The sequence below is a fragment of the Corvus brachyrhynchos genome, unplaced genomic scaffold (genome assembly GCF_000691975.1).
Source record: "Corvus brachyrhynchos isolate BGI_N302 unplaced genomic scaffold, ASM69197v1 scaffold34, whole genome shotgun sequence".
NCBI lineage: Eukaryota > Metazoa > Chordata > Aves > Passeriformes > Corvidae > Corvus > Corvus brachyrhynchos.
In genome coordinates this window covers 345384-360757 of record NW_008238126.1, presented here as the reverse complement: position 1 = coordinate 360757, position 15374 = coordinate 345384, and the positions used below count along the sequence as shown (strand labels likewise).

Sequence of the window (15374 nt, the reverse complement as noted above, 5' to 3'; positions counted from 1 at the left end):
CAGCAGGAAATCTTCTAAGCCATGTTGGTCATACCATCCTGGGCATGAACACAGTGCAGCTCTACATGAAGGTTCCAGGTAGCAGGACACCAGGTGAGTATAATCTGCATGAAAAAATCAGGTTCTACTGTGGGGCGTTGGATTTAACTGCACTGCAGATTTCCTATGTCTTGCAGCACGCCTAAACTTGATAAATCTACATATTCAGTATTTTTATATTTCTCACTTAACTGAACTCTGCGTGCACAAAGTGCTTATAGTGGAAATTGCTGATTCCTGCAGTGCTAGGGAATTGCCCTGCCGACCTCTTGCATGCAATACTGGATTCTTTAAGGAGATAAAGAAGGTTGGGTTTATATATGTGGACAGTATTTGTATTTTTACATACCTTGGAAGTTTTTAGAGGCTTCCCAAGTGAGTCTGGTGCAATCATAGAAATCAGTAACTTCCACTTTCTTACATTTTTACTGTCTGAGAACAGGACTCAACCCTCTATGATGAATCATGTTGTGTTGGGGCCCTGGACTGAGACTTGAGGAATCTGGACTAAATTTCAGGGTCTGTTTTTTTCTGAAGTACAACTTCGTAAAATTCCATTAGGGATTATGGCTTAGTTTTCCTGCTGTCAAAAGAAGATAAAATACTGGGCATTTCTACATGGATTTTGAAATCTCTTTCAGAAAGATTTTTGTACTCCTTGTCTGTTCAGTGCCTGAAGTCACAAAATTTTGCACCTGACCAGGACTGTCAGGAGATACCATGAAACCCAAAATCTGAGCATTTGAAGTATTTATCTCTACAGGAAGGGAATTGCTGAAATATTGGTCAGATCCCCAAGATGGGTGGTTCCAACTTTCTGTTTTCCACAAATGAACAGAAGCAGAATTCTCATGTCACTGGTAGCTTAGCTGTGTGAAGCACCTAAATAGTGTATGGAAGTGTCATATAAAATATATAAAAATACTTGAACTGTGGTGTAAGTTTTTTTAGTAGTTGTGGTTTTGCATTTCAGGGCATTGTTTTGATAGAAAGGCCTTACATAAAGTGTGTTTACTTTTCTCTTAAATTTCAGGTCATCAAGAAAATAACAACTTTTGCTCAGTAAATATAAATATTGGTCCAGGTGACTGTGAATGGTTTGTTGTCCCTGAAAGCTATTGGGGTGTCATGAATGACTTCTGTGAAAAGTAAGCTGAACGTGCTATTTTTGTGTTTTACCAAATTTTTTGTGCCTTTCTCAGACCTGAGGGGGGAAACTACTGAGGGTGTTCTAAGGGGACATTATTTTATGGGTTTTCCATGTAGTCAGAAAAGTCTCTTCTAAAGTAGGTCAAAATGCAAAATCTAAGAGTTCATAGAAAATACCGCATTTGTACAATGTACAGAAACTTGGATTGCCTATAACAAAAACAGAAAGCAGAATTCTCTTGACAGAAGCAAATACAGAGTCATTGGTATTTTGGCATGTTTTCTTGTTGCATTTAGAGGGAAAGCATAATTTGCTCAGACCCCAGGAGGCATCATGGGAGGCTTTGCTTAGACTGACGTATCTGTAACTCCCTGGAAAAGCTGAGCTGTCCTGAGCACTGGGGAACTACAGCTGTAAGATTAGGATTTCTGTGCTGTGTCTTGTGTAGAGTGGTTGCTTTAAAAACAGACAGAACAATACTTGTTTGTACATGGACACACATGAAAAAGAGGGAGCATCATTGTATTCCCTAATCATGCCAATATTCAGGCAGGAGCCTCTGAGGTTGATTGTATGGGAGAAGGTTTTTCTTACCCAGTTGAAACTGGATTAAGCTCTTGACTTCAGAACTTTTCCAGAGCTCTGCAAATTCATCTCAGTGTCTCTGTATTTTCTGCCTGTCTACTGACAGCTGTTCTTATTTCATCCACCCTTAGAAAGATAAGCCATCTTAAAAATGTAATTTCCACTGATGGAATTGCCATATCTCTGGCACAACAGGCCTTTTTACTCACATGTCACTGCTCTTCTGAGGCTGACAGAGGAACTGAGAGCTTGGTAACCTCACAGAATATCTACAGTGCTTCTGCAGAGGCACTTAATTGTCTTTGAAAACTGTGCATTGCAAATAATCTTTTCTTGGTGCAGTGTAAAAACAGTATAATATTGGGATAAGGATGGAAGAGGAGTGTGGATTTTGCATAACCAGAGGGGAAAAGTTCATAGTTAGGAAATCCATACGGATTATGGAGTTTTTCCATGCTGCTCAGGAGAGGTCAGCATTTCTTGGCTGAGAGCACAGACCCATGGATCACAGTTAAAATGTTGCCAAGAGGTTGCTTGTTGTATGGGCAAGCTTCACATGCATGCACAGACAGTGTGAGTACATGTTCAAAACAGAAAACATCCTTGGGAGCTGGTGTGGTCTGTACAGCAGATCAGTGAGTGATGAAAGGAAACAGCATTGGGCACCAGTGCCACACTAGATCTGACCAAGGGTCTGTCTGCCTCAGCATCCATAAAATACTGGGAAACTTAAAGGAAAATAGAACTTAACTGGAAGCTCTAAACTGACTTCACATGGGCAGATGGATGGGTAGGTGTTCTAATGTATTGATGGATATGAAATGTGGAATTATGATCAGGAATTTTTGTACATGACACTTTCATTTTGACTGCTCTTTGTGGGTCACTCATTAGCTGCAGAAAACATTTATGGTGATGGTCATTTTTTACAGGCAGTTGCATTGAAGTATCTGCCACTAATGTGTCCATTGGTAAATGCTGAAGACTTCATCTTCCCTCTTGTTTCAGGAACAATATGAATTTCCTAATGGGATCTTGGTGGCCAAACTTGGAAGATTTGTATGAAGCCAATGTCCCAGTTTATAGATTTATTCAAAGACCAGGGGATTTGGTGTGGATAAATGCTGGCACTGTTCACTGGGTTCAGGCTATTGGTTGGTGCAACAACATCGCATGGAACGTTGGCCCTCTCACAGGTATGTGCGAGCAATGCCTGTGCTGAGCTATGTGTAGGTAATATTATACTGCACATGGCACTGAACCTGCCAGTTCTTACTAACTTGTTATGCTTTACTACATAAAAAACCCCAGTGGGCTGTATTTTTAAAATATGATGTGTTGAAACTTTAAATAATTCCATTGTAAGAGGAAGAGAAAGCTGCAAAAATGCAGTCTTGGCACTTTTGCTTTGAATGGGCTTGTAAAAACAAAATGTGTATATTAATTCACTGTCTTCTTAGGCCATTTCTTAGCTTTTTCTCCCAAAATTTGTACTACACAGCAAGCTTCACTATGGCTTTCATATGAATTTAAGGACTAGTCCTCTGATATTGGTGGGACAGTTTGGCGAGAGCATCAGAAAATGCAAACAGTTGCAAAATTTAGTTCATAAAGGAGTGTTAGGTTTCTCAGACCTACTGCTCTAGAAGCCTTTAGTTTTGAACCATGGTCTTGGAGAATTTTTGTCTGTGAGTGTGGAAGGAAATTCCACAGCTAAAACAAGAGTCTCTCATGCATTTGAAGATAATGTACTTCCAAAAAAGCTTCTGTTTTCCTGAGTAGTTTAAAATGTGTCTTTATATGGTGCAATAAAGAGTGTATCTCTAGGTTTGTGTGATTGACTGATAGACCTCTCATGTTCAGTGACAGTAAATTTTGTAAAACATTTTTAAAAGAAGGGTGGAGTGAGTAGGCTGCTTAATGAAAAAGTCTGACTCACTTCTTCTCTCAAGAAGAGATTATATACCATAGCAGTGTAAAATCATGATAAATTGTGAATAGAGTGAGATGCAGACATTTCAAATCTGGAATTTTTTTTTAATCTGGAATATTTGAAAGTCTACTAATGAACCATTTTTTAAATACTGTTCCCTGTTCCACAAAGAAATGGAATACTTGTCAGTAACTTGTCTTCACAGGTATTTGTTGCTGCTCTGGTATTGCGTGTTCTTTCAGCACCATAAATACACTTTTTTTAAAAAGACATTTTAAAGAATGGAAATGCAATTGGAATGAATGGCTCATTGAAAATGAAGTTTAGCTCTAAAAGATATAAATTATTATTATAACAGAGGGATCTTGGTTGATAATTGTTCCTTAACCTAATTGCTTCTGTAACTCTGTGTTTGTGCAGCCTGTCAGTACAAGTTGGCAGTGGAACGGTACGAGTGGAATAAGCTGCAGAGCGTGAAGTCCATAGTACCCATGGTTCACCTTTCATGGAATATGGCTCGGAATATCAAGGTCTCAGATCCAAAGCTTTTTGAAATGATAAAGTAAGTTTTGTTTATTTGAGGACTTGCTGTGCCCTTTTTCTCTTCACACATAAACCAGTGGTTGATTTATAAATAATTCTTTGCAAGACTTTTCAGTTCCTGTGAACCAAACCAAAATTACTTTAGATTCTGTTTTTTGCACACAGCGTTTATAGGTATCCCTAATTTTATTATGTTTTATGTGATGTTAATTGTTGCATAGCTTTAGAATCATCTAAGTAACTTTTTAGTTAAATGTGCCATAAACTTAATTCAGCAATTATAATTCAGAAAGAGTTGACTTTGATCACAGCAGCTGTTCAGAGTACCTATCATCACAAATAAGAAAATTAGGTCATCAATCCAAATATTAGAATTGGAATATACAGTCATTTTTACAGCCTAACTTTGTAACTTAATTCTACGTTTCTAGAACTGTAGTTAGTGTTCTCATGCTGTCATTTGTAGATCCAGTATAAATCTTTTAAATAAAGACAAGTAGGAATTTGAGTGCCTCCTTCCCTTTGCTCTTGTGAACAATGAATTGATTGATGTATAAAATGATAATTGAGTTTAGTGACATTTCTCATACGCATATTCCAAAATGCAGGAATATTCCAGGCTTCAAGCATCTGTAGTGATTTTCTTTAAAGGGTGCATCTTCAAGCAAATGTAAATCATATTGCAGCACCATACTGAGGTTGAGGAATGAATGAACATTTCAGCATATAACATAGGTTTGTCTTAAAGAAAGTGAGGGAATGAATTCCAAAGCATATTACTCATCATGAGAATCCTTTGGTAGCAACACTCTCTGCTTTGCCTGACTCTACCAAAGCATTTCTGAGCCCTTCTTAGTCTCACCAACATACTGAATCAAGAAGCATTGAATGCTTCTATTATTTGCCTTGAAATGGGCTTTAAAAGATGGGTAAGTTAACTTGTGAAAAAAAGGGCAAAGAAAAAGAGTGTCTTTTTTTCCCCCAGTAGGATTTATTGGTGACATCTGAGTGTGACACCTTTTTACAGTAGGAATTTAATTTAGGCTTGAACATCTGTTGCAGAAGGGTGGCATTGGGAAATGTTAAATTCGTAAGAACTGAGAATGTTGGAAGTTGACAACAGGGAGGTTTGTAGTCACTCTAAAGCTTGGTTATAGGGTAGTATTTGTGTGTGAATACTTTCCTAAAATCTAGGAACTGATACTTAGGGTAAAGAAAGTATTTGCTGAAGGCCTGGCAGTCCTGCCCCTTCAATTAAGCAATTAGTGCTCATATTCCCAATGCCAGCTGTCATAAAAAGGAGAAGAGAAACCAAATAGTTAGAAATGAGAAACAGAGGAAAATGCAGGAGAGTGTGGGAGGAAGCCAAAAAGTCCATTTAAAAATACCAAATCCACAGGCTTCACTTTTATCTTTATTTATGTAAAATATGAATAAAGCCCAGCAGACATCTATTGTAAAGCTCAGAGGAGTTCTGGAATGTTCTTGACAAAATACGATTTTGATATTTTGGCCACTTGCATCTTGCATTTGCCATGGTTTGGGTTTAAAAGGAGAAAAATGTGACTGAGCACAGCATCCTTCTCCAAGAGAATCACTTAAAATGTTAAGAAGAAACACAGAGGACAAAATGGTAGTTTGCTATTGTCTTGCTGGCTGACAGCAGCTCAGCTTTTTCTAGCAAGAGACTCAAATTTTAGGTGTACATCACAAATAAACAGAGGTGCTGAGGAGCACATAGAAACTTCGGGCGTGCCTGCATTCGCTTTTTCCAATCTACTGAAACCATTTCCAGTTTTCTTGGATTAAGCCACCCCCATCCAGGTCAGTTGTCAGCCAGATCTCAAGTTCCTGCTGTGGGTGCAGAGGGGAAAAGGGGGATGATCAGCTCTGGTTTGTAATGTCCAGTAGCAGCAGCCTGAGATAACTTTTTGTTGTGGTCACTCCTGTAGTTATGGAATAGCAGTTCCTAGAAATCAGTAGCACCACAGCCTGGTGTCTGACCTTGGCTTTGTAAACATACTGGGAATGCAGAAACCTTCATGAATTTCCTTCAGATAGGAAAGCAGTTGCATCATTTTCCTGTGGACTCCTTGTCTGCAGGAAAAACCATCTGGCCAGTAGCTGTTGTCCACTGCACCTGGATTTTTCTGGGTACAGAATAGAGACATTTGTGTGCTACATATATGTGAGTGTATACATGTGTATAAAAATGCTGGAAAAAAATGTAATTTTTGATAGAGCTGGTTGAATTTCATCTTGGATAGCTGGCTTCATTTGTCATCAGGAAATACAAACAAGTGACACAGCTGTCATCTTTTTGCCAAGCACAGGTCTATCTAAAATAGCATGTCAAAGATACATAAAGTGTTCAGGTAGTTTGGACTTCTGTCTCTGAGGCTTCTTAGGTATCAGCATAGTACAAAAGATGAGCTCTTGGAAAAGGATAAAAACTAGCTTCTAATTCAATTTGAAAAATAAATACAAGTACATCTTAGTGGGTTGTGTGAGAGTAACCACTGCAGAGGCAATAAACTAAAATTTGAGCATAGAGATAAATACTGGAAACAAGATTAGTGATGAAAAGAAATGGAGAGGCAGAAGGGAAAAAGGAATAGAAGGAAACTTTGCTTTTGGAAAAAATTTGATGCCTTGTTATATTTTTAGTTAATGTGCAGTTCAGTGCTGTCTTGCTAGATAAAAGTCAAAGAGCAAAACCTGAGACTTTCTCATGAGATGTTTTTTAAAGATTTGATTTTAACAGTAGAATTGTGAGCAGGAACACAGCAGAAAAAATGATTTAAAACTTGGCTGAGGGAGGACAACCCTCAAGAAAAGAAAAATTAACTGCAAATCTCTTAGATGGAAGCCAGAAGGACTTTTATAAATGCATCTGAGGAAGAGAAGAATTTTAGAGGTAGAGCGAACATAGTAATAAAGGCTTAAAAATTTAATTCCAAAGTAACTGAAATACTAAGTTCTATTACAGAAATAGTTTCAGAAATGTAAAAGAACGTGACTTGGGAGAAATTATTTTGCACAAAATCATGAAGCTAGGTGAAATACTTTTCAGTATCAGGGAAGATTTATTACTGGAAGGTACAAAGAGGTCAGTTCTGCATTTCCTTTGGGATGGTCTCCACACTTTTGAAAGGTTTTACTGAATATCTAAATATTCAAATGGGTTTATCACTGCCCTTCTAGAATAAATCAGGATTATGTCCATTTTTAAATCCTCTTCTGTTAAATATTCTAATTTGACTGGACATGATTTACTCATATCTTTATGCCATACCTGCAGAGAATTTGAGAGGGGAATGGTCTAGATTTTCTTCCAACTGAATTCTCGCTGTACAAGAATAAAAACAGGCCTGCAATACTAAAAGCTGACCCCACTGAACTTGCACACTGTCACTTTGCTGGGCACCTTTTTGGCTTTCTTAAGGCTTCCCAAACTTCAGGAAATTCTGTTGTGTTTCTACAGTGATAGTTTGTATCCTTTCTCCCATCCTTAAACACATGAAATAGTTAACATTTACATTTTCTAGTGCCATTTTACAAGGACCTGAATTTTATCCAAGGAGGGCGAGTTCACCTTCAAGCTGTTGTGTTCTGCTTTGTTTGCAAATTTGGCAAGCATTGCAATAGTGTTATAAGTGGGTTACATTCTGGGCAGTTCTTTTTCACAACTGTAACAATAGAAAATACTTTGAAAATAACACTTTGAAAAGACTTTGGAAGTCAGGAGTGGAGAACAATGGTGGCAAGTGTGCAGGTGTGCTTCCTGTTGCTCTTTGGGATGCCCAAAGATTTTTCCAGGTAACAGCAGAAGAGAAGAATAGTAGCTTTTAAGTTTATTTGAAATCAGGCTGTACTGCATAAATGCATGCTTTTCCAAAGTTACTGAGCTTGTCAGGAGCACAATAACCCAACACTCAAGTGAATTAATACTTAATCTATCACCTGTGGTTGGCCTTAACATCATAACTCACATTCACATCAAACTTGAAAAGTGTTGAAGGAGTTACAGCTTAATGAGCTGTATAATTTTCTTGAAATTTGGTATATGAAAATAAGATGTTTCACAGAGAAACACACTTCAGTTTTGTGTTATCCTTACAGTGAGGGTGTTAGTGAAGCCATAGTGAAGCCATTGTTTTTAGTGAAGATGAACAGTATGAGTGTAAAACAAGAGGAGAGTGTTTCAAAATCCTGAGATTCTGTTAACTACTTGGAAACACATAAAAGAAATGTGGGGTTTTTTAAATAGAGAATATATGTGTTACATGTTTCAGGCTTTAAAATTGGAAAAGGATCAAGTTGAAAACATTTGATAAGAACTCTTGAGCACTTTGTTTCCTGTCCAATGTTTGTTTTTACCCTTAATTTTTTTCAATTTTCCTTCTGCGTCTAATGAGCATGTAATGTAACCACCCTGTGGAGGAGAAAATTAAAGGCTGCAAAGGCTGCAGCTCAAATAAATAGGATAGCTGAGAGCTAAAATTATTGTAAATAACATTGTAATTTAGAAATCTGGTGACATATTTTGCCTGCTTTTTTTGAAGAACATATGTAGCTTATAAAATGCTAGAAAACAAGTTACATTTTCTTGTAAGGAAGAGAACTGTATAAAATTATGACAATAAAATTATTTAATTTTTTTTGCCTTTACAGGGGGTATGACAGGGAATTTTGGATTTTAATTTGACATTTGAACAGTTCTTTTCTTCAGTCATAAAATAAGTTTTAGAATTACTTTTTGTGTTGATTTTTTTTTCCTAATACCAACCTGCCTGGTTTTTTTTCCTTTTGCGTGGGAAAAGATACATGTTCATAGATTCTATTTCCACTTTGTGGAAAGTGATTCCTGGCAGAACTTGGAGTTTCAGAAAACTTGGGATAATAAAGCTTAGTAGTGCTGAGGAAGTAACAGGGGTTTTAGGATGTTAAAAGTCCTTTGGATCAGGCTATAGTCACACAGAATGTAAACAGCTATGTTGAACTTGGCAGTTCAAGCTGACTTTTTGCTGACAAATTTATGGTTCAGAATAAAATACGTGGATTGCTTTTGAAAACACATTGTTCATTGTGCTTAAAAGAGCATTCATGTGTTTCAGTCAAAAATGAAAGGCACAGCCTGTTTGCAGGGCATGGGGCAGTCCTGAAAGAGATCCATGAGCACAAGGTCTGACTTCTCCCTAAGCCATGAGTCCAGTGATTCCTTCTAGGCAGCTGTTCTTGAAATCCCAGAGGAAGAGCAAGGTCCAAATACAGGGTCTTGGAAGAAATTGAAGCCTGCTTGAGTCTTGTTCTACAGTTGAATGTTGAACTGAACACACAACTGCTTTTGGTTGCAGGTACTGCCTGTTAAGAACTCTCAAACAGTGTCAGACACTGAGGGAAGCTCTGATTGCTGCAGGAAAGGAGATTGTCTGGCACGGACGAGCAAAGGACGAGCCAGCTCATTACTGTAGCATTTGTGAGGTCAGTAAAAATGTGTTGAGCTCATCTACTCCTGTAATACTTATTTAAATTTTTCCCTGTCTTTTGTTGTTGATGATGTTTAAAGTTTTCTTTTAAGCTGCAGCATCTGCTCTGTGCTGTAAGCACATCTTTGTGATGCAGCACTGCCTTCCAGGAGCTCACCCAGATGTTTTTCTAGACAGGCTGTGTTTTGCTGAAGGGTCTCTCACAGTACTTCCACAACATTGTTTTTCACTAGGTCGATTTTCAATTCTCAGTTATTATAAAATGTTGTTATCCCTTCCTGCATAAAATTTGATCTGCTGAGCTTCATTTTAAAGGTGTATCTGTCTTCATTTCAGAAGTCAACAACACACCCAGAAGAGAGAGAATTTAAGTCCTTTTTTTCTGCAGAACATACCTTTTTGCTGAAATTTTTAATTTTATTTCCCGTGAACAGTTGCTTTAAACTATTGGATAATAGTTTTCATGAAGCTTAAAAGAAAGTAACATTTGCCTACCCCCTGAAAATCAGTTTTCCTCTGACAGAGCCTCTTGGGCAGGATGAGCATGTGTGGTTCAGTAGTAAGGAAATAAATAACAAACTTCTTTAGCAGACAGTAAAAAGGAATAATAGGTATAATTGTTTTAAATCCCCACCTTACTGAGTAACCCCTCTTCAGCAAATGAATCCTGCTTTGTCAATATTGACACAAAGCTTTCCCGTGGCGCTGTTCATGCAGACATCCTAAGTGTAATATTAGTGGTTTTACACTGTTTCACTTCTCTGCCCGAGCCTTAGGAGAATAGATTCTCCCTGAACAAATCTAATTTTTCTCTTTGCATGCACAGGGTAAGGTTGTAAATCGGGAAGAAAATGCAGTTTTCATGGTTTTAACTTTTGAAAAAATGAAATTGTAACGCTTGGTTTTCTGTTTCCTGTCTAATAGGTGGAAGTCTTTGATCTGCTTTTTGTCACTAGTGAGAGCAATTCTCGAAAGACCTATGTTGTACATTGCCAAGACTGTGCACGAAAGATAAGCACGAACCTGGAAAACTTTGTGGTGCTAGAACAGTACAAAATGGAGGACTTGATGCAAGTCTATGATCAATTTACATTAGTAAGTCAAATTAATAAGTGGGTGCATAAATACATTATTTGTAAAGCAGTTGTAGACTGTCTTGGTGCTCCGTTGTATGAGTGCCGTGGACTTTCTGATTCAAGTGGAGGTTTGGGTTGTATGTGATATTTGCAGAACAAAACCTGAAGAGTCAGAATTGTGTGAAATACTACAGTAACTTACTGCAGAACATAACCACTGAGTTTTCAGGAAAAGTATGATGTTACAATTCATAAAGTTGTGGCTTTAAAAATCCAATAGAGATCACCTGAAGACCATAACTGGATCAGATGGAGATGGGAAGAATCAGGACAGTGAAGCTTGGAGAAACTAGCACCAGGTTCAAGAGCATCTCTAATACATTGGTTGTGGTATGAAGTCAGTATAGCAGCAGAGCATCCTATGCACTCAGACCCTTCCTTCCCCTTCCCCACCCATCCCCTCCCAAATCAGCACTGTCCTTCTGCTTAGCAAGTGGATGCTCTCAAACAGTTCTGTCTCTTGGCTTGGGGCCTCCTTTGCATTTCAATTTAAAGCAAAAAGCCTCTTTGCCATTATAGCTCTGTGCTATATATGCCAGCCTCCTGCTTTGAACTGTGTCAGCACAACTGTCCTAACATTTCACCCAGGTTTCATTGTTCCAGGCAAAGATGGCTTTTTTTTGTAACCACGATGAAAGCGATGCTGGATGTATTTATAAGCCTTGGCTTTCTGTCGAAGGAGACAAACACTGGACTAAGTGTTATGGGAATTTCATGTTGAATTTAATACGACAGCCCAGTAAGGGCTGTGCCTTTTGATTCATTTCCAGGTGCTGCAGAAAACGTGTATTTAGTTATTTCATGTATTGGTAGCATGCCAAGTTGTGACCTTCTGAGTTAAGGCCTCGAGGGTCAGAGTGTGGGACCATATCCTCTGAATTTAATTCTCTTCATTAGTTCCACAGAGCCTGGGTTGGTTGAACTTCAGTTCACACTTCTAGGAGGTCACTGTCATTATAGTCTGTGAAATGCTGCAATTTCAAAGTGATGGTCTGTTATAGAAAAGCATATAAATAAACACCTGTTCTCAGAAACTTCATCCAGTTGAGTGGAAATGGGGAAGAATGTTTCTGTATGGACATGAGAGGGAGGGAGGGGTATTTTGTTGTCTGTGCTTATACATTATATAGGTAACAGTGATGATACTGTCCCTAGAACAAGGGTTCTCAGCCTGTGAGTAGCTCCTTTCCCCTCCAAAACCTGAGGCTGGGGCCCTGAAGGACATTGATAATTGTTCTTGTATGAAATTGGTGTGCCATTCATTTCTTTTCAAGGGGATACAGATGCAATTGGGAAGAGTCACCTATAAGTGACCTCTCTCAGGTGTAAGAGGAGGGTCAAGGTTTGTTGTAAATCACAGGATGAAGATAATCTCAACTGGCAAAGGTGCAATAGGCCAAAGAGAGACTGGGGTGAAGTACCAGGAGCAAACACAGGGATCAACCAGCATTAGAGTTCCATAGCTGGGTACTCTGGTATGATCTAAAGTGTCTGTAAAGACTGTGAGCAGCTTCTTGAAGGTGTTCCACTAATTAGCAGGAAAAGAGGAGGAAATGCCATCAAAGACTCAGTACTTTGATGGAATGCCACAAAGTGCAATGCTGGGAAGCAGTTAGGTGTCTTCTAGACCTTGTCTCCTGACGGCAGGCAGGAACAAGACACCTCACTCTTGAGGCACTTTGTCCCCAATCTGAGATCCTTTCCACAGATACCTTAACCTCAGGGGGGTATGTTACTGTTCAGGTAGAGGGGAGGAGGGAAAATGAAGCCCACAAGGGCTTTGGAGAGCCACAAATGGACCATCTCCCCATTGGTAAACAGGTTGAGAATCCCTGTTTTAGAGTGTATAAAGATATATCTCTACTGAGCCACATGCAGCTCTTTGCTGCCACAGTGGGACTTGTAGTGGCTGCTCACATCATATTAACACAGACATCCCCACAGCATACTCCAGTCTGCAGTACAGGCAAAATCTTAATGCAGAGTGTTCATAAAATACACGTTGTATTTGAGTAAGGTGGAAAAAAATGCCAGTATTCACTCAAAAGAGTCCTGAAGTGTAAAAAGAATAGTGTGTGTGACTTTAAACTCTCATGGTTACGGTTTGTGCAGGTCTTGGTTAAACACGAGAGTTTTACACCGTTGTAGAAAAGGTAATTTAATGTTTTCTCTTTCAGGCTCCTCCATTGCCATCCTCCTCATCTTGACATTTTTTCATGGACATTAAATGAAAACTTTTCTGATATTCAGGAAGTGACCCAGTTCTGCACCACTGATTTTTGTAGCTATCCCGTAAGGCTGCTGGCTGAAAGCTGTGTCTATGCAACCTTCCAAGTGCGGAGTGTCAACCAACTGGACAGGAGAGAGCACTGCCTCCTACTCCAGAACTCAAAACAAATAAAGCTCATCCAGCTGTACTTCAAAAAAATAATTCCATGTTTTGTATATATCTGACAAAACTGGCAACATTATACAGACTACTGACTTGAAGACCACCTCTTTTGTATTTCTCTGTTTCTGGGCTGATGAGTTGGTTTCATCCATTTTTCCCCCTTCAGAATTTCCCTTGGAAAAAGTACTAGCTTAGCTGGTCATTTCTTTGTAAGGTAGTTAGAAATTTTAAGTCTTTCTTTGGGCAACTTTTTTTTTTCTTTTTTTTTTTTCTTTTTTTTTTTTTTTTTAATGTGAAGAGTTAGGTGATATAAATTTTTTACTGCTTTTATGTTTTTCTGTCTTGTTTTGAAACCATGACGGTTACACTTTTGGTTCCTAAATAAAATTTAAAACAATTAACAGCCAAGTCACAAAGATAAATGGGTTGCACATAGACTAAGGAATAAACTTCAGATTTGTGATTTTTGTTTCTAATCTTGATGTAAATTTACACTATTTATAAATACATATTTATTGCTTGAAAATATTTGTGAATGGAATGCTGTTATTTTTTCCAGATTACCTGCCATTGAAATTTTAAGGAGTTCTGTAATTTCAAACACTACTCCTATTACATTTTCTATATGTAAATAAAACTGCTTAGCATTGTACAGAAACTTTTATTAAAATTGTTTAATGTTTAAAGTTTTTCTATTGTTTGAGTTTTAAAAAGATTTTATGTACAGTGCCCAGTTTTTGTTCTTTTTTGAATCTGATTATATATATTTTATATATACTCTTGTGCTTGTGTATATATATAATATATATAGAAACTCGAATATAAATATGTGTATAAAGATTTAGAGACTAAATTTTTCTCGTTTTAAGTTTTACATCTATGGTAGATTTGAGGTGTCTACTGTAAAGTATTGCTTACAAAAGTATGATTATTTTTAAAGAAATATATGGTATGTATCCTCAAGACATAGAATGACCTTCAAACTGGTTTATTGTTAAATTGCACTTTTTGCAATAACAGACCAATAAATAGTTGCTGCCAAAATGTAGTAGTAGAAAATAAGTAACGGCTAAATTTTAAAGCTCTTCAAGAAAATACCAACTTTGACAGGAAGTTTGGCACTAGTTTTAGAGGAGAAATGAAGAAGATTGAGTTTTGGTGGGGATGTTCTCTAGATTTCAACCAAATCGCAACTTATATATTACAATATGTTCTATTAACGATTTTAAAAGTTAAGACGGAACCATCTTGGCGTCATTGTTGACCCCAAAAAAAGGACGTTGTTTTGTGGTATTCTATTGTATTTTCACATATTTTGTAATACGAATTCACTGGTAAATTTTTGAAGCACTAGGTTTATTTAGGACAAGTTTATAATATATCATTGTAACAGTTTGCAGTTTTAATGATGGTATTTATTTTAAGTTGCTCCTTTCTCATTAGCTTCTTGAAAACGCATTAAATCTAAATTTCAAAATTGATAGCTTTCTTATCGATCAGAGTTGACTGATGCAGAAGGTTCTGCATCGAACAGTTTCTCATAATTTCTCATTAGTGGGGTATGTTAGTGATTGCATTGTTAAATTTTTTGTAATCAATGTGAAGTGTTACAGGCACAGAGCATGTGGATAGTTCCTTTTGAACAAAAAGAATCGCCTCTTATGTTGTAGCTTCAAACGAAGGGTGTTTTAATGAAGAATCAGCACAGTTTATCTAATGCTGTTACAACAGTTTAACCACAGTTACAGCTGACTTTCTTGCTAGTTCCTATAGCACTTGGACAAAAGGGTGTAGAGATTAAAGAAAAGCGTAACAAAATGCTCTTGCCAGCAAAATTATCAACTAGCAGTTAGGAAGCCAGTATTTGCAGTTCTGTAAAGATGTCTCAGCTCTTGATAACAAACTCTACAAATCATAACTTTTTTTTTACTTATGTATTTTATGCAGTCATAAATATTGTAATCTTGACAAACCATGCTGCAGCTGAAAAGCTACTCCTTTAAAGTAGTCTTAAACCCAAATAAAAGCAAGATACACTTACCTCAACTAATGGTAAACAAAAGGTCCTCATTTCTCAGTGCTGTAAAAGAACATTGCTAATTAGGGA

At 37.6% G+C, this 15374-nt stretch overlaps 1 protein-coding gene across 1 annotated transcript in view; it reads left to right on the top strand.

Annotated features, from left to right (window-relative positions):
• The window catches only part of KDM6A (lysine demethylase 6A), a 116064-nt gene extending 102716 nt beyond the window's left edge, over nt 1–13348 (top strand). The window contains 8 exon segments of the mRNA XM_008633010.2: nt 1; nt 3–93; nt 1073–1187; nt 2783–2970; nt 4128–4269; nt 9608–9734; nt 10664–10834; nt 13053–13348. The exon segment at nt 1 is cut by the window's left edge and continues 81 nt beyond it. Of these exon segments, the coding sequence (XP_008631232.1) occupies nt 1; nt 3–93; nt 1073–1187; nt 2783–2970; nt 4128–4269; nt 9608–9734; nt 10664–10834; nt 13053–13082 (865 nt within the window). The 3' untranslated portion in view covers nt 13083–13348.
• The last annotated feature ends 2026 nt before the right edge of the window (nt 13349–15374 follow it).